This window comes from Gallinula chloropus (genome assembly GCF_964237585.1).
Source record: "Gallinula chloropus genome assembly, chromosome: 1".
NCBI classification, from domain to species: domain Eukaryota; kingdom Metazoa; phylum Chordata; class Aves; order Gruiformes; family Rallidae; genus Gallinula; species Gallinula chloropus.
The window spans coordinates 84,812,850-84,832,820 of NC_140085.1; the positions used below are offsets into that span (position 1 = coordinate 84,812,850).

At 44.3% G+C, this 19,971-nt stretch overlaps 1 protein-coding gene across 1 annotated transcript in view; it reads right to left on the bottom strand.

Moving 5' to 3' along the window:
• The window catches only part of EPHA1 (EPH receptor A1), a gene marked incomplete at both ends in the record, with an annotated part of 35,750 nt that overhangs the window by 11,302 nt on the left and 4,477 nt on the right, over positions 1-19,971 (bottom strand). Inside the window, 3 exons of the mRNA XM_084279570.1 lie at positions 258-413; positions 6,858-7,248; positions 8,918-9,193. Coding sequence (XP_084135696.1) covers positions 258-413; positions 6,858-7,248; positions 8,918-9,193 — 823 coding nt within the window. The remainder of the gene's footprint in view (positions 1-257; positions 414-6,857; positions 7,249-8,917; positions 9,194-19,971) is intronic.

Below are 19,971 nucleotides of genomic sequence, written 5' to 3' on the forward strand. Positions count from 1 at the left end.
TCTGGACACAGTACACCAGGTGGGGTCTCACAAGAGAAGAGTAGAGGGGCAGAATCACCTCCCTTGACCTGCTGGTCATGCTTCTTTCAATGCAGCCCAGGCTATGGTTGGCTATTTGGGCTGCAAGTGCACGTTGCCAGCTCATGTCCAATTTTTAGCCCACCAGTATCCTCAAGTTCTTCTCTGTAGGTCTGTTCTTAATAAGTTCACCCTCCAATCTTTACAGATATTGTTTTTTCTTTCTATCTGTGACTCACGGGTGCAAGAAATGTTCTGGCCCTCTGACGGTGCTCGGTAGTAGCCTGCATTGCAGGAACAAGTCGTAGCCCCTGATTCATTGGACAAGCTGTTGGGAGGGCACTTCAGGCAGTGTTTACTCTCCAAGGAATTACGGTAGAATCCTCGCTGACAGGCTGCAAAGAGACAAACAAGTCAACATAAGATCAACAAGAAATCAAGAACAACAAGAAACCACCTGCCTGTTTTGTTCAGCTTCTTAAACACTCCTTTATCTACTTGCTTTTATTCAATTTTCCTAGATCACAGAAGTATTTAGGTTGGGGTCATGTAGACCAAATATTCTCTTGGAGCAGATAGAGAGGAAATAGGAACAAGGCAGGATCAATATTATGATAGTACTTGTAGACTGAAGAAGGGGGATCGCATTCCTCATGGATACTGTATGAAAACAGAAGCTGGTTAACCTCAGAGGCTTCTTTCAACATAAACCCACACTGGTCCCTACCTTGACCCTCAAGCTTTCCACACCATAAGTGCTGTAAATACTAGCTCCAAGTCCTTGTACTCAGTTTGCTGACCTCATATGGGATAGCCATTGGGCTTTTCATCAGAAGCATCAGAGCATCACCTATCAGCCCCCTGGGAAGTATCTAAATAACTGCAAGTTCACCTTTTTACCTAGCTATTGAGTGTAACTGGCTATGGAACCAACACAGACTGCAAGAGAATAGGTGCCACGTGCTTTCTATTTCTAGTCCTCCAAAAAGTAAGCAGCCACATCTTTCTCCAAGCATATTACCTGACCCACTGCTTTTGCTGCATTACTATTAGATTGATCTACAGAACTGGTTTGTCTAACAGTTATCTCAAGGTGAATGCTTCACCTCTGTAGATGGGTAGCAAGGAGAAAACGAGTGAGAGAGGTTGAGTTAACCTGTGAATTTAATGGTTTATTGGCATGTGCCAAATGAATCTATCAAATATCTTTAAAGAAACAGACAACCTATCACTAATCATATGGTTGAGGAATGCATGCACTAATTTTCTCTCACAGCTATCACCTTTCATTTAATTTGACCATTGAGGGAATATCCCTTTTCATATTGCACTATAAAAGCAACAAAGTCCTGCGTAATTCCTCAGGAGATCCCAGCGGAGAACACTCCAAAGCTCAGAAGCCTAACATAAATGGTTTACTGCAGTGCAGCACGACATAGGAAATGAGCCTTTTTCCAAAAGACAGAAACCAATCCAGCCATTCCTACTATGTGACACAGAGGAACACCTAAGGGACCTAAAAAAACTTCAATTAACAATGGCCAAACAAGACTCCTCACCCGCAGTCTCAGCAAGAATCATCGTCCTCACTGTACAATAAGATCTCTCTCTAGTCATCTGACAAAGGGCTTCATTGCATTATTGTTGGTCCCCTTTCTCGCCCTGGAATGTCAGGCAGACTGTGCCATTAGCACTGGATGATGTCAAGTGGCCTAACCAGTTACATAGTAATACCATCACCCTACGATTTGGGGATACCATGAGGCCAAAAAGTTTTGCAGCAGTGCACCCTAAAGAGCACTAACCCAAGAAATAATAACAAGAAGTAAAGCTACCAGCACCTCAGAATTTTGGGAAATAACAGAACCATTCAAGAACAGAAGCTTTCCCCAGGTCCAACAGAGACAATAGCAGCCAGCTCAAGAACAGACCTGCTGCTGAGCAGAAAAAGGAGTGATACTGGAGCAGGTGGAAACACCTTAAGGACGCTGCGACCCGGTGGGAAGCCCACACTGGAGCTAGCTCCTGCAGCCCATGGAGAGAGGGGCCCATGCCGGAGAAGGTTTGCTGGGGGCATTTGTGACCCTTTGGGGGACCTATGCTGGAGCAGTCTGGGCCTGAAGGTCTGCACCCCATGGAAGTCATGCTGGGGCAGTTCATGAAGAACTGAAGCCCCCATGGGAAGGACTCACATTGGAGAAGTTTGGGGGATGGGGGGGGGGGGAGGGGGTTGGTGTCTTATATCCCATGAGTGGGACTCCACACTGGAGCAGGGGAAGAGTGTGAAGAGTCATCCTCCTGAGAAGGAAGGAGAAGCAAAGACAACTCATGATGAACTGACTGAAAACCCCCATTCCCTGCGCCGCTCTGGGGGAGGAGAGAGATAAATCATGAATAAAGTTGAGCCCAGCAAGAAGGAAAGGGTGGGGGGGAGGCGTTTTAAGGTTTGGTTTTATTTCTCATTTTCCTAGTGTGTTTTAATTGGGTAATAAATTAGATGCATTTTATTCCATATTGAGTCTGTTTTGCCCATGACAGTAGTTGCAGAATGATCTCTCCCTGTCCTTATCTAGACCCATAAGCCTCTCATCATGTATTTTCTGCAGCCTAGCCAAGGAAGGGAGTGATAGAATGGCTTTGGTGGGCATCCGGCCTCCAGCCAGGCTAAACCCACCAGAGTGGGCAGTGATAGCAAAGGCTGTAGAAAGAATTAAAAGGCTCAAGCACTGATTGTCACCAGCCCAAAGAGATTCCATATAGATTTAAGACTAATGTCCTTCAGAAATAGGCAAGAATAAGAAAAATTACTTTGGTCTCAAGGCTGCTCATGACTGCAAGCACTTTTGCATGCTGGCGTTTAGGCTTTGTGGCCTCCTGCCATGTCACTCCAGCATGATTTTGGAATTTCTGACAATGAATCAGATTGCATTTGGAGAGTTTTGACAGCAACATGAGAAACAAACCAAGCACAAGACCACTGACTTGTATAACACAGGAGTTCAGATGTTCCCCAGACATCTGGGTTCCTACCTGCCATAAATAAGAGATGACATAATACACACCCTGTTATTATCAGGCCGAGAAAGTCAGCAAGTAAATTAAGGAAACCTGGGGTTGGGGGACCTGTGCAAGAAGAACTAGCTCCAACCCCAGAAGAGCCTCTGTAAGTCCTCTGTTACTCACACCTAAGCTGAGGAACCTAAGCACCCACAGATGCTCCTGACAACCTTCAAACAGGACAGCTGCCCCACAGGGAGTCACCACGCCTGGCAGGCAGAGGGAGTGCAGGGAGGGACATGGCAAAAGGGACAAACCCAGGAGGTAACCGTGCTGGCACCAGCCGGCCGGATCAGGTCACATCACCCGAGGCCGTGTCTAGACCTGTAAACTGAATGGGGCGGGAGAAGCAGAGGCGACCCAGGTCCGCTGGGAGGAAGGCGGCGCAGCGTGGGGGCAAGCTTCCGCGGGCAGCAGGGAGGAGGCCCTCCCGCCCCGGGCAGGCAAGCCTGGGCGTGCATCTTCGGAGCGGCGCGCACAGCCCCAGCTCCGCAGCCCGGGAGAGCCCCCAGGGTCCGAGAGGGCGCGGACCCGGCCGGCTCCAGACGCCCCGTCCCGCCGCCCGGAGCGTTGCGCTGGAGGCGCCTGGGCTCTTGGGCGCTCTCGCTGCGGCAGGCGGGTCCTATGCAGCCGCCGTGCCGGTAGCGGTCGGCAGGTGGCTGCACAGCACCGGTAAGACACCCCACGGCCGTGAGACCGGGCAGGAGGGCGACGCCCGGCCCCGTCCCGGAGGCGGTGCGAAGCCTGTCCCGGAGCGCACGGCGTGCCGAGGGGTGGGGGCGGCAGACGCAGGCGGGCCGGGGTTCGCGGTTGCCGCATGAGGAGGTGCTGCCCCGTGGGCTGCAGACCGGAGGCCCCTGCTCCCACCGCAGCCTGCCTCCCTTCCTTGGGCAGAAGACGAGGGACTGCCCCGGGCTCCAGCAGGAGCGCAGCTGGCGGAGAAGGCGCAGAGCCGCAGTCTCTGCTCCCACCCAGCCCCTCCGGCCCCCGGCACCTGCTTTCGCCGGCCCTTGGGCGCCCCTCCAGGCGACAAGATGGGAAAAACAGGCCTGGAGAGGAGCCTGCGCAGTGCTGCGTGTCAGAGGACAGGGGGAATGGCTGGGGCTTTCTAATCGTTACTCCTGGGCTCACAGGGAGATTGCCAGCGTGCACTGGGCAGCCGGCAGACCAGAGCTGACAGGGGCTAAGCTCACCCACCACCCTGCAGAGCCCATCAAGGAGCCAGAGTAAAGGCCAGGGATCAGCTGGCCATAGCCAGCTGTTGTGTTCATGGTAAATTACATACTTCAGAAAGTTTATCACAGTACTCTGGGTGTATCAGCAGCAAAGTCTGCAGTGCTATGAGGGGCTGAGGTGTAATGCTCTGGACAGGAGAGTTTTCCTGGATCATGGGACAGCTGAGCTACTGTGTGCCCAACAGAGCTTTTTATGTCTAGGAATTCACTGAGGGCTTGAGTGAAATAGTTCAGAACCTTAACCACTGGCTTTTCATTGCCCTCTGTCCTGCACAGAGTTCAGGTTCTCGCCCTTGTTATGTGGCAAGGGTTATAGTTCAGCTCTTTTTTTTGTTTGTTTGTTTTTTGTTCTGGGGGCCTTGGGGGTGTTTCTTTTTGTTACTACATAAGGCAAGACTTAGAACCAGAAGACACTGCATCCATCCTGTCCCCCTTCTCATGTTTGAAGACCATTGTCTTCTGAGGACTAAAGCAGAAGCTCTGAACTCAGTCTTTACCCTCACCTGGACGTGTTCCCAGTCCTTGGTACACCACCTGGTCTTTTCTGCAGGGGGAGAGGACCCCAAGATAGTCCCCCACCAGGCAACCTACATTCATCTTCACTAATTCTCTGATAAGACATTGCCCTAGGTACTTCTCCCTACCCCTGCTAGATACTCCTCTCTTCCCTTTCTCTCCTGGCAGATCACAGAATCACATAATTGTAGGGGTTGGAAGGGACCTCGAGAGATCATTGGGTCCAACCCCCCTGCCAAAGCAGCTCCCCAGCTCATATTGCACAGGGAGGCATCCAGACAGGTCTTGAATATCTCCAGAGAAGGAGACTCCACCACCTCCCTGGGCAGCCTATTCTTGTGCTCTGTCACCCTCACTCTGAAAAGATTCTTCTGCATGTTGGTGCGAAACTTCCTGTGCTCCAACTTGCAGCCATTGCCCCTTGTCCTGTCTCCACAGACCACTGAAAAGGGGCTGGCTGATTCCCCCTGCATCCCATGCTTGAAATATTTATAAACACTAGTAAGGTCCCCCCTTAGTCATCTTTTCTCTAGGCTGAACAGCCCCAGCTCACTCAGCCTTTCCTCATAGGGGAGATGCTCCAGGCCCTTAATCATCTTTATAGCCCTTCTCTGGACTCTCTCCAGGAGATCCCTGTCTTTTTTATGCCAAGGAGCCCAGAACTGGACACAATACTCCAGGTGGGGCCTGACCAGGGCAGAGTAGAGGGGGAGGATCAGCTCCTTTGACCTGCTGGCCACACTCCTCCTGATGCACCCCAGGATCCCATTGTCCCTCTCAGCCACCAGGGCACACTGCTGGCTCATGGCCAACCTGTCATCCATCAGGACCCCCAGGTCCTTCTCCACAGAGCTTCTGGATGCAGCTGTACTTGGGTGGAGTGGGATAAAAGCACAGATGTAAAATGAACCTGTGCTGTGATAGCAGTCAGGGCCTGTCCAGACATGACAGCTTCCCTGCCCCTTCCCAGGGGAGTGCTCTCAGGAGGGCAGGGAGAGCTCTGTAGCACCTAAGTGGAAAAACTGGCTGGGCTGTGCAAGGAGAGGGGATTGCTGGAGAAGGGCAAGGATCTCGTGCTTCAACTTTCACCAGTTCTCCAAGCAAACTGAGCAGCAAGCAGTAGCAACAGGTAGGAACGCCAGATCCTTGTAGTGGAGCAAAGGCAGAACAAAGCAGAGAGATGGGGCACCCCAATGACCCCAAGAGCAGTACATGGATTCCTTTTTCTGTATTGCCTTAGCCTTGTGCATGTCTCTGACAACATGAGCAGAGATATGCCTTTACCTACCTCTCCACAGTATTCTAAATCCTCCAAAACATCACACATCCTCTCCCCTGACAAACACAAAAAGTTGCCCTGAGAAGCTGCATCTTGTCCCCTTTGTGGCAAAGAGAGATCCCTGGACAGCTTGTTCCAGCAACCCTCGTCTGCTCTGTAGCTCCAGTAGCCTGGTGACTCCTATGCTTGCTAATTGTTCGTCCTCAGAAATGAGCCAGGCACCAACAGTATTGTGCAACGTGCTTTACATGGTTTTCCATGGCAGAAGAGCCATCCCAGTCCAAGGAGGAGGGGACACAGAGGAGAAACTTGTCCCCCTTCTCTCTCTCAGCTTTCTACTCACAGGACAAATACACTGTTTCATGCATCTGACCTGTCTGCCCTGAGAGAACAAGGCTGTCATTTAAGGGTTGGGAACCAGTTGTTGAGTGAGTCAGTCTCAATCACATGGTTACAGCCCGCAGAAACTAGCTCCAGAGCTGAAGGCTCCTGGATGAAGCCCAAGAGGGAGTGGAGAGGTGTGTGCAGGTCTTACACCTGACACGAGGAGAAAAAAAAAAATCACAACTGGAAAAAGAGAAGCTAAGAAGGGCAAGAAAGGCATAAAGATACACCTGGCAGGCACAGAGGGTAGGCAAGCAAGGTAGACAATACTAACCCCTCAAATCCCACTTTTTATTCTTACAGATGCCCAGATCTCTAGCTCCCTGGAACCCCTCCCATGGCCTACAAACCTGTGTCAGCATACTCACCTACACAGCTCCCATCGACTTCCTCAAACCCCACAGCACAAAGGCATCGACCCATTGGTACCAGCCACTCCCCCTCAGTGCTGCAGTGCATCCTGGGGGGAGAGCCCACTTCTTCAGCTGCATACTCCACACAGACTCCAGGCACTTCTGTCAGCCCCTCGGAGCCCGCTAGCGTCTCTGGAAAATGGGCTAGGCCCCGCACTGCCTCCGGGCAGGTCTTGTAGTACACTCGGACAGACACCATCGCCACACAAGCTCCAGAGTTCTGGAAAGCCAAGTAGAAGCCCCGACGAGACAGCTTCCCAATGGGGCACACTTCTGTGTTCAGCTGCATGGTGCCCGATTCAATGTCTCTGCTTGTGAAACTGCGATCTGCTGCCACAGTGTTGAGCTAGGTGAAAGAGACAAGCATTAACATCCAAGCAGCAGCTGGGATACACGTGCCTCCAAAACTTCTTTTACACTAAGACCTTTTAGTTAGAGGCTGTATGGTTGACTGTTTCTAATTATAGTGCACTTCATACTTTCTTTGCATGTGAAAGAAAAAGTGTTAATGATGGGATCCACATCCTTTCTTGCCTCCATACTTTCCACCATCCTCCTTTGCAGTCCTTCACCAGTCTGATGCACTACCCTGTGTTCTAGGTCTCTGATCTCAGAGTTCTTTAGAAACTGCCTGTATGGGAGAAAATCTCTCTTCTGTGGTATTTTTCTTTGTAAATTCCATGCAGTAAAATCACAACACTGCTTACTTGTGTTTTTAAATTGACCAGGTGAATTACACCTGCTTCTAGGCTGTGCTTGATGCAGATCAGTCCATCTACTGAAAGGTGCGACTCATGCAGCACTGTAGATACTTGGGTGAAAATAATGCTCTCATACTTTTACATTCCTGCTGTCTCAGCAAACAAAGGGTGAGAGTAAGAGATAGATGCTTTCAATGCTTGGGCAAATTGGAAGGACTTCAAAGACACCATGTGATGTGGAAGAGCTGGACTGCAGGTGGGTTGGCCTTTCTTCCCAGAGAGACTGACAATGGGGTGGCCTTTCTTCCCAGAGAGACTGACAATGGGGTGGCCTTTCTTCCTAGAGAGAAGGTAACTGATAACCAACTGTCTCCACTGCAGCCCCTCCCCATTATGCTCTACGTAGCTGGATGGCGGATGAAAGGATTTGAACAGCAGCTGCATCTGGCAGCGGGAGCCTGAGGCAGCTTTAGGAGTTATGGAGGTATCACACAAGTTCACCTGGTACATCCCCAGCTTCAGGGGAGGCAGGGGAGCACTGGGGAGGGAGGGGAACCCATTACCAGAGTCCTGCTCTGCCCGTGGTGGCTTTTACCATTTTTCTTTTGATAACATGCCATTTAAACTGCAGAGGAAAGGGCAGTCAAATAATTTAGATCTGTGGCTTTTCTTAGGGCAGAATTGAGTTATATAAGTTCCTTTACAAAAAGATCTCAGGGTCTCTGTTTTGCAATTCAAATGTTTCCAAGGCAAATGGGCACTATGTTGGAGGATACAGCAGTTAAAGTTTAGCAGTGCTAAATACTTTCACACAAGGGAGAATTTCCTTTAGCAAGCCATCACCTCCAGTTTTAGAAAGAAAAAAAAAAAAAAAAAAAAAAGAGACCCTGTGTCTCTTAACAATCAGAGTAAATCATCAGGAGCAGAGACCTGAACTAGATTCTGTTCTTCACTTGGTCTAATCATCTTGGTTTGATACCTGAAGTAAGTCAATTCCCTTTGGTCTCTGTTTTCCTATTTCTGAAAATTGGTGTAACCATCTAGCACTGTTATAACCCTTTTGAATCCTTACCTACCTGTTGTACAGTTAAATAAGTGCTTAGGCAGAATGGAGAGCTGATCTCATTTGATTTGAAAACTCCTGTGCCTCCTGTGGCAAAGACTGCTCTGGGTATCACAGAGGGCACTGGGGGCAAAGTTTATTCTAAGGAGAAGGCTTACTATCCATGCCCCTCCCAGGATGGTTCTCCTGGCCTTCCCAAGCAGCAAGATACACCTAGTTTAAGCTGAAAGATACAACTTAGCACTACAGACCTTGATGAACAGTGGGCGGCGGAACTGGATCCCAACGTCTTGTTCAGATTCCATGTAATAGAGATTGAAGGTTTCTTTGCAGGTCACCACTTCACCTTTAAAGCTCTTGCAGTCCCTCACAGTAAACTTCAGTTCCACATAAATGCGGGAGGCTGCCTCACCCCGATAAATCCAGTTGGTACGAAGCCAGTGATCAGTGTCCCCCTCGGAAAGCACACTGCAGTCCTGGTACATATAGACTGGAGTACCATTTATCATCTGTTGTACTTCACTCCACTGCTCCCAGAGAAGAAGAAAACACATATTGTTAGATATATGTGAGAAAGAAATTTCACTTCAAATATGACAATGTAGCCTAAAAAAAAAAATAATCCATTCTCATATAGCATTCAAAGCCTGCCCCGCTTAAAGGGCTCTTGCACTGAGCAAAAGCTGTATCTAGTCTAGAGCCCCATGTCTCCCTAAACTCTTTACATTGGGAGAAAAGAGGATACTGGAATTAGGATCTGATGTATGACAAACTGAAGGGGACAACAGTGCATGGGCCTCTGCGTATACCCTTCATCCTACCTTGCTTACGATCTCTTTCTAAGATATTTATACCTATCTTAGACGGAGAAAAAGACCCTCTGCTCCCACGTATGAGCCACTTCTCTCTGCCATCATTTACATACAAAGCACACAGTGCACTCCTTTCACTGTTTTATTGTAGAACTTCTGGAAAACGCTCCAGCACAGTATTTACAACATGTCCTGAAGTAGATGGAAGTAGAAGAAAGCAGAATAAGAGCAAAGTAGCTGTTATAAGAAACTGCTAAAGCGTACAGCAGCCCCCAGATCAAGGCTACTATCTGTTCCTGAAAATAATGCACGGAACTCTGGAGTAAGAGAAAAGATGGCCCAATGCAGGGGGAAGGTCAGTTGCAGGAGGACTGTGCTAGAGCAAGCACTCAATTTGGAGTACACTCTTCCTTAAGTATGATATTTTGCAAACCCTAATTTAACTATTAAAATTCAGTTGATTTTCCTGACTTCGTACTAGGGTCTACTACTTCCTCAGGCAAACAGTGACTGAGAGGAGCATGTGGGCCTCATTGATACTATTTGTACTAATTTTTTAATACTAGCACTATTAGTACTATTATTAAAAAAAAAATACTATTTGTACTAATAGGGTTTGATATATATTTTAACATGCACTTTTGCTAAATTCTGTGTGGTTCTAGTTTTGTTTCCTCACCATGTGAGATACAAAATGCAAAGCACATTCACTTTTGAGTAAGTTACCATGAGAACTAAAGATGTGGAAAGCAAGGTTTTGTCCACAGGGAAAATAACTTCAGTTCCTTTTTCCACCCATGCTAAGCCTGCCTTTCTCATTATGCTTTAAATGTTTAATCAAATTAAAATGAAACAACTACCCACATAGATATTGGCACAAGCTTAAGCATCTCAGTTTTATATCTCACCCCAGCTTAAATGCAATTTAAACAAGGGCTCAGTCTAACTCTAGGCTTGTCAAGTTTCATGGGCTGAGTGAGACATACTTTTCTCCAGCACCACCACCTCCTGTACTCGCAGCACAACCCTGCAGGCTCTCTCCTAGCTTCTCATCCCACAGACCACTCTGCTAAAAGAATACAAGAGATGGACCCACAGAGTGCCAAAGGAGGCGCTACTTTTATGCCTCCTGCACAGCCCCATTCTGGAAAGTATCAGAGTGCTTTCTCCAAGCTGGCAAACCCTGCTGATAACACATGCTTGTATCAGGCTGATTTCAGCCATTTACCTGAGTGCATACTAGTGGTCTCCTCCCAGGAAGTTCTGTAGATGGTATCAGTGTGTCCCTACTCTCTTCCTTTTCTCCATGTAATTAATCTCCAGTGTTACCACACCCTTTTAATCTGATCTAGCTGGCATATACCTGCACCGCACAGGATTTACATTTTTTTTCCATGTACTGGAGGTCACTTAGTATAGCAGGAGAGAGAAACAGACTAACCAATTCCAACTGATCCCCCTTCACTATTCTGGAAAATACTAGATTGAAAAAGAAGAAAGTAAGTTGGAAAGGAGAATAAGAACAAAATAACTGTCATAAAAAACTGGCTTTTAGAAGCATTTTTCCATAGATGTCTGCCTTCAAGCTGATGGGAAATGTACAATTGCATATAGAGGCTGAGTTAGAAATGTTTTCATGAGCAGTTTATTCTAAGCCAATGCCACGGGAAATTGATTTTTTGCATGTCTTACTACAAGACATAAGCTGTTGTGCTGCATGCCCCGAATATACCATTTTCAAAACTTAAGTGATACAGAACCAAAATTTCATTTTTGATAGTGACAACCCTAGCAGAAAAGAATTCCTTTAAACTCTACTGCTGGAAAAAGATCAAACTGCTAACTCCTATATCAAGACCCTCTCAGCCCAGCTTGTTCCAGGCTGAGTTCTTCAGGGTAAAGATGCTTAGCACTGACTATTGCACAGTTTCATATGTAGTGTGGCATAAAGAAAGAACAAGGGAGTCAAACTGGGTTTTTCTAGACTCTACTGCTGACGGGTAAAGGAAGTAAAGTGAGGATATTATTTATGCTAACAATACGGAACTATTGTTAAATATGCCTGTGACTTCATTATTCAGTGAAGCTTTTAAATTCAGAGTAGTAGAGGAAAACTGTTACATAAAACACTTAATGAAAGGGTCCAGAAGTTTTTAGGCAACTAGCTCACATCCTCAAAGAATGTGCTGCAAAATCAAAATGTATGCCTCGGATTTTTAGTATAATGTTCGTAATGAACATGTGTGGTAAAGTCTGGCTCAATCAATATGAATTACTTGGCTCTCCAGTTTGTCTGCCATTGACATTGAATCAACCTCCTTTGATAATATAGCTTTCTGCTATATTCAAAAATCATATATTCAAAATCATAGAAAGGTTGGAAAAGAACCCTCCAAGATCATCCAGTCCAATTCCATGCTCCAAGCAAGCTAAAGAGTTCTTAAAGTCTTTAAATTTTACTCTTTGAAACTCTTTTTAAACTAATTTAATTTTTTTTAAGTTTCAACAGTCTTTAAACTAATCTTCAAACTTTCATAAATATTTAGAATTCTTAAAAAAAAAGCTAAGAAAGCAAAAGTAAATGTATTCAGGAGAGGGCCATAAATAAGTGGCTTGAGTTTCTAAAAAAATCTAAGCATATAGCCATTGGATTTGAGAACAAAACTGTGTTCTGTACTTCTTAGGAACCCATATACTAACACTAGTACTTAGTTCCAGAGATTTATTCTTTAAAGTCTTTGGTGCTGTAATATAGAGAAAAATCATTCCAGCACAGCAATTAGTATTAAGTGAATGAAAACCTCAAAGCGAAAGTACTCTCTCAGTAACTTCAGAACACTGCAAATTTAGAAAAAGGAAGGCAACTTTCCTCCCCTTGCTGGGATGGATTCAATATAAAGAAAGCGGTGTGGAGGCAAGCTGTCTTTATGAAGACAGCTCAGAAGGACTTGAATTACAATCTGGAAAGGTGACAGTAGGTATTTGTAGTAAACAGCATTGATTTGGTTTGGTCTGCCTTGTAAGGAAATGAGCCTTCTGTAGGTTAGGACTATGTCAAGGAGCCTATGTAGGGCAACCTGTGATTCCTCCATCCATCTGTGGGCCAGTCTTCCTAGGATCTGCCATAAGGTATAAGATGGAAACAAACTTGTATGTCTCCTTGGAGCTACTGTGTCAGGCTCTGCAGACATCAGTAAAGCAGTCTCTTTTGGTTTTAGTCTTTTTTATGTAGGAGAAAAAAAAACAACCCACAAACAAGACCAACAACAAAAAACCCTACAGAATTTCTATGATGACAAACACCAAATGCATCCTAGCTAATAAAGAGGCAGGCTAACAGTGACAGAGGCAGCAAGCTGTGGCAGTATTCCCGAATTCTTAGGCTCAGATTGGACTCAATTGTGGCTCACAACAGTAGTGCTGTCTCCATCTCCAGCTTGCTAGGGACTTGCCTTATCTCCTTCCAGATCAGAGCCTGCCTGCTGTGACCTACATTTAATTAGCTTTCACATTAGCTCAGCACAATAGCTTCCAGTCTGTGGCCAGTAGACCCTGGGGAAAGGCACAATGATACTTTTAAAAGACTCACGAAAGCAACAACAAGGCAAACATCTTGCCAATACGTTTAAAGTTACTAAGGTAAGATGCATATCTCCACTGGAAAAGACAGGAGTTCATACACTGAAAACCACCGACCTGTTTAACTTTGGGTTAGATGGTTGCACTACGATGGAAAGACTGTGAGTCTCTACTCTACAGCGTACCTGCACTTAGCAAATCGCATCTAATTTGCAACAAAATTCAGACTTGTATTTTAATCCACGGAATCTATTCCGAGAGGAAAAAAAAAAAAAAAAATATCACTGGGCCCCCAAACAGCAATCTTTTCCAGCAGCAACCATCACTGGTCTCCCAAGCCTGAAACCCTCTAGCAGAATACACACCACTGGATTATTATCTCCTTCTCCTGGCAGCACTTTTGCCTACAGAACCCTTTGACTTTTATATAGTTGCATCTGCATGGTACTGTGATAAAAAAAAAAAAAACCTTCCTGAAATATATTCGGAGCTGAAGGCAGTTGTACAGGTTCAGAAGACTGTGACAATAGAGACACCTTGCTGATAAGTGCCACAATATGATGAGCAGCTTCTCTTCAGCTAAAATACATCTGACAAAAATCTGTCAGTGGGGAAAGCTAGACCAGCCAGTCAAAAATAGCAGCACCACAGTGGCGTTCTGACTATTCCAGAATTAAGCTTCTGTGACCCTTCACAGAATGTTTCTCAATACTCTTGGCAAGTACTTTTGTTGGTGTAGAAAACAATTTAGATGATGATCATGACATCTAGACACTTAACTCATGAGTCCTATAGCTTTAGATCTGAGGAAAACAAAGAGGCTGCTTTTATTTCTTTGATCTTTTGGCAATGGTCAAGGAAGTTTGATTTCATCATACCATCATGGAGTCTTTGACACAAACGATCATAGATGTTTACTCACCTACAGTATCTTCCTGGGTGGGATGATACTTTTTCCCCCCACAATGATACCTTATTATTTGCAGGGAGGAGCAGCTGCATTATGCTTTGTCCTTTAGGGCACTAGCACTCAGGTCTTCATCACGCCCATCTCCTTCCTTTCTAACTTGTACTCAGATTCTTATAGGAAGATAAGGTGCTAATGTGAGCCACAGAGCTCCAGTACATTGATTACAGAATCTGTTTATCACACTCAGGTTCTGCTGTCTGCTCATTCTCTGAGCGTCCGGCCACATTTAGGTCTTGCATGAAAACCATTCTGGTCACAACATATGCTACTAGGTGAGGTAAAAAAGGTAGTCCAACATTTCACCTAGGTGCTTTGGAACACTTTTTTTCATGTATACTTATTTTGCTAACACCCACTAACAATATCAATAACTACAAAAAGGGTTATAGAAGGAATGGAAAACCCAGGTTTTGCATCGTAAAAAGAAGTTGGTTTTTTTTCCCTCCAAAGGTAAAGGGCTTTGTTTGTATGGTTTTGTATGGTGTGTCAATTATACTTCCAGCATTTACAGAGAACCTGGGAAATTAGTCTGATGGTAATGGGCAATATTTGCAATGTTTGCATAGATTCCTTTTAAGGATGAGATCAGGTGGAATCTCACACAGTGACAGGGTAATTGTGCCTTTTCTTTGAGATTTTCAAACCTGCCTGGAGAAAAGAAACTGCAAGAGACAGAAGCATGAAAGCCACAGTGAGGAGCTGGCAGGTTCCAAGTCAAGCCAGGAACTAGGCCTTAGAATCAAGAAAAATAACTTCCCAAGAGATGAGAGGGAATCAGCACATTTTTCTTCAACTGCCTCTAAGATAGTAAGAATCACACTTCAAAGCACAGGTTCATCCAGCAAGGACAAAGCAGGCAACAAAAGATATAAAGCTTTTCCTTTCTAACCAGTCTGCCTGCAAATTCAGTAGTATTTTGGTTGGTATTATAATAAAAGTTGGCTTTTTACTTTAAATAGCCTCTTAGTTGTCTTGGAGGACCTTGCTATAGGCAGAATCATCTCGAAGCTCCAGCTGACTCGTGGTGCTTTTGTGTTGATGTGAGGAAGTTCAGTGAACCTTGTCCACTCTCATTCAACTGCTATAAAAAGGTGAATCAGCTTCCTGAAGCTGCTAGGCAACAATGCTGTCATCACTGTAGTGCCAAGGTGATGAATGTCATGATTGTACAGCATCTTTGCTTTGGCTCAGAACATGGTCTTTTCTACCCTTCATTCCACAACACTTGAGTGTAATACCTGAGGTTACTACTTGGCTCTGTGGCAGTAACTTCATCCTAGGCTACATGCCTATGCAATCTGGCCTACAGGACAGTTATTAATTTACACTTTACTTCCTCTCACTTAACTTTTTTTTCCACCCTCCCCTCTGAGTAAAGTAAAATATATATGGATACAGATAAGTTCTTTTTTTTTTCTCATTCCCTCCCAAATCCACAGAAAATAACTAATTTTCACTTAACAGAATATCACCAAGTATTTCTAAAAGTCCACATGTCAACAGCAGCAAGGTATGTTAGGATATGACCCCAATGCCAGAACTGTTCCCATTTCCAGTTAGTTGTGGGCTTTCCTAGGCATTTGTCCCTTATTTCTATACAGATCCTGTTCACTTGGAAGAGTTAATCCCCTATGCCTGACACTTAAACTGAGAGCACTCTGACATACATAGTCTACTCTAGTCCAGGTTCGGAGTTGATGATATTATTTTGGGTTAGATTCTAAAGGACATGCATTGTCAACAGTTGTAGGAAGAAATGCAGACAATAGCATTTCTGATGGTTATTTTTCACTCCACCTTCAGATGCTACAGAAAGCTGACTAGCTGAGACTCATTCCAAGTAAGGCTCTCTGAGTAAGATATCAAGAAGTCTGATGAAGTGAACTGCCCAAGTTTAATGAAACAGTGCTGGAATCACTTGCACGTTGAGGGCTGCATATCCCACAACACTATTTCCTTCATGACCAAGCCTGTCTGTCTGAGCAGAAGTGGTAAAAACAGAAACCAGCCATCAAATGTTATTAAAATCTAGGACCTCTTAGTCCGGTGGAACACAACCACACCTTGTTAGAACCTGAAGACATGTAAACATTTATCATTTGGTCAGTGATATAAAAGATGCTGATAGGTCACAGGTACTTGATCTAGTCAATTAGCTAAAGAAAATAATTAATCAGTACAGAATATGTACTATGTCTGGGATTTAATAATAATCCCCATTTAATAATGCCCCCCCCCCCCCCCAAAAAAAAGTAAATCTGATCACTGGCTTAATCACATTGCATTCACATAGCTTGGGCAGCTGCAATATTCATAATGAGACCTCATGTGAAACACTGGGTGCAGAACTGCACAAGAATTCCATCATTTCTGAAGTTTTTCAAGTGTTTTTAGAGTCACACTACTTCAGTTAGTGGCTCTAGGATACATTAGGTCACTGGGAGACCTGGACAAAAGATTGAAACTGATAGCAGCACTTTCAAGTATGTGTGGAAACAAGCAAGAGAATGGAATAGGCAGGGAAAAAAATTATGTCCTCTACCTCAGCACATATAGGAGATTAAAAACAATGAAAGTCTGGAAAGGAGACTAAGAAAAACACCCGGAAGTTTTAATAATACCATGATCAATGCAGGGATATAATTTAGGAAAAAGTAAGCTCCACAAACCAGCTACCACTTGAGAACTGAGCATTCCTAAAACTTTAATATGTAAAAATATGACACAAGTTGGCAATTAGTAGCATCAGCAAAGTTTATGTGATTTCTGATAACAGATATCCAACTTAAAGTCACTGTGAAAAATAACTCTTCTACAAGCAAAGACAGACATAGAACTGGTGAAAGCATGCTTCCCAGGAAAACATACCAGCTAAAAAAGAACAAAGTGTGTTTAATTTACAATTCATTCAACAGCATAGAGACATAAGTCATATTGAGAGGCCCAATATGCAGCATCCTACAGTATAAATTGCTAGGAACTTAAGTAGTCACATATGGCATCTTGGCTTGTATCAGAAACAATGTGGCCAGTAGGTCTGGGGAGGTGATTGTGCCCCTGTACTCGGCATTGGTGAGGCTGCACCTGGAGTTCTGCTGTGTGCAGTTCTGGGCTCCTGACTTCAAGACAGACATTGAGGTCTTGGAGCGTGTCCAGAGAAGGGCAACCAAGCTGGTGAAGGGGCTGGAGAGCAAACCTTACAAGGAGCACCTGAGGGAGCGGGGGATGTTTAGCCTGGAGAAGAGGAGGCTGAAGGAGGATCTTATCACCACCTACAGTTACCTGAAAGGAGGTTGTAGAGAGATGGGTGTTGGTCTCTTTGCCCAAGCGACAGGTGATAGGATGAGGGGGAATGGCCTCAAGCTGTGCCAGGGCAGGTTCGGATTAAACACTAGGAAAAAATTCTTCACCGAAAAGGTTATTGGGCATTGGAACAGGGTGCCCAGAGAGGTGGTTGAGTCACCAACTCTGGATCTATTTAAAAGATGGGTTGACAAGGTGCTTAGGGATATGGTTTAATAGAGGAGAGGAACAGTTGGACTTGATGATCTCAAAGGTCTTTTCCAACCTAGTGATTCTGTGATATACTCATGAAAGTATCACTGGATTGTTCAAATACTATTCACATACACAAAAAGGAAACTAGTGAACAAAATTAAAATTTCAAGACAGGCCCACAAGTTGCATATCTTAAAATTTTTATCTTGAAATAATCACAGTAGCTGAAGGCAAATACTGGGTTGCCCAGTAGACCGTATCATAGGTCTACATAAAGAGTTCAAAACATTACATCAGCTAAAACTGGAAGGACCTTTTGTGCATATTCTAAAAATGCAAGTTCAGAGTGCTAAGAATGCTAATCAACAAACAATGCAAAAATGCCATGTAAACACAGAAAGACTTAGGTGGAAAGGGACCTTTGGGTCTCTACTCCAATCCCCTGCTCACAGCAGGGTTAACTTCAAAGCCAGGCTGAGTTGCTCAGGGCCTTGTCTATTAAAAGCAAAATGCAAGATAATATGACTCCTCATCACCATCTGTTCAAAGCTGATGCACTTACACTTGAAAGCAAAAGAGAGATAAATAACTTTTTATACTGACAGTTTACAAGCTGCCAAGAAGTGGTGCTACCATGGCTGGTAACTGAATTTGTTCATTAAAAGATTTCAGAAGTCCTTTTGGGACAGATTCAATAATTTTTTTAATCAGTTCAAGTGGCCAGGCTGTTTGTGCACCACAGGGAACCTCAAAGAAATGTCAGAGCAAGTAGATCTGGACTCCAGACACCTTCAAACTGATCATCATTAGCTCTCTAATATATGTTAGAAGATAGGAATCTTCAACTAGTACTGGAATGCACCTCCCCATGCCCAACTGGTATTGCTGTCTCAAGACTTCAAAGACAAAAAAATTATCAAGAAATTTGTTAAATGATAGGGGGATGAGGATGGTAAGGTAAATATAGTGATTATAGGAACTACAGTCTGACTTTGTAAGGGACCAGTTTCTAAATGAATTAAACTTTTTCTAAACAACTAGTATAAAGCAAGCTAGCACAAACCCTTTAGCAAACACACTTCTATATGATATCTATCATCAAACTTAAAAGTTACCCATGGCTCTGTATTACAATTGCTCCGTAATTAAGAATTATTGTACATTGTTGCTAGGTAGTTGCTAAGAAAAGGGAAATGTTTAAAGGAACACTGGTAAACTAACTGTCCTAGAACACCAGGAACATCTAATACACATAGCCAGTTTGGCAGTGAAAACTGAAGTACAGGGATACCTAACTGAACTGTCTTCATTATAGTACTAAAAAACACGCACCCACAGGTCAAGACCACCTTTCTTCTATGCAGCTACAGTGACTGAAGAAGAGGACACAGCAATTATTATACCTTATATGTAAATTTCTAGCCAGTCGTTGTAATTGGGAGCGTAACATTACCTTGTAACATTTCTATATAAATATAATGAAACCAATGGCTTTGGGTGTGCTTCATTTTTGGAAATCCACTGAACACCCAGGCCTGAATAAAAGCAGTATCTCCCCTGTGTGTGGGAACTGAGTTGTTGCACACCAGGTAATGAATGTGCTTTTCAGACAACACAGCAACATTTTACTTAAAGTACAGACACTTTAAAGTCTACCTTTACACTTACATAAGATTTCACTGCCAGTTAATGTACTCTAAAAGTGCAGAAAAATGACCCATGCTGTCCAAAACTGACTGGTATACAGTTCAGCATTCAGGCTGAGCATTTGGTAATGGAAGTTCAGTCTATACTGGACACAGACCATGTCTGACCATGAAACAGTCACACGTAGCAAACCACTTCATCCATTGTAATTGGCTAAAAGTGAGGAGAAAACAAACATGTAATTCTGCCTCCACAGAATTATCCAACCTCTGCTGGGCTATGCCTCAGAGACCTTGTCCACATAAAGCATGAAAACTCCTCACAGCCAACTCCTCCTCTGAATGATAAGCATATTGACTTAAATCCACCTCATGGATGGGAAATCTCTGGCATCTGAGGTTAGCCACAAGTAGCACTGTTACATAAAATATGCCTTCAACTCTGTATGCGAAATAGCTCAAATGTTTCCAGCCTGTTACTAGTCAAGCCTCTTGGGGTATTCAGTATTAACCTTCATTCTTTTGTGTCAAAATGTTCTGAAGTAATTTTGAAAATATTTTCTTCCTCCTCTATGAGTTTATTAGTTATCAGTACCCCAATCTATAATTCTAGATTACTCTCAGGCCATGTTTTCCAGCATCTTCTATTCCCAGTCCTACTACATTTTAAATATACCTATTTTGAAAAACAGATGTAGCACAAGCAGAAGAGTATGACAACTCCTAGCACTGCTGTGAACCTATTGTGCAAAAATCACATGTTCTGTAACAAAGGTTTTATCTTCTTTCTATCAGATTAT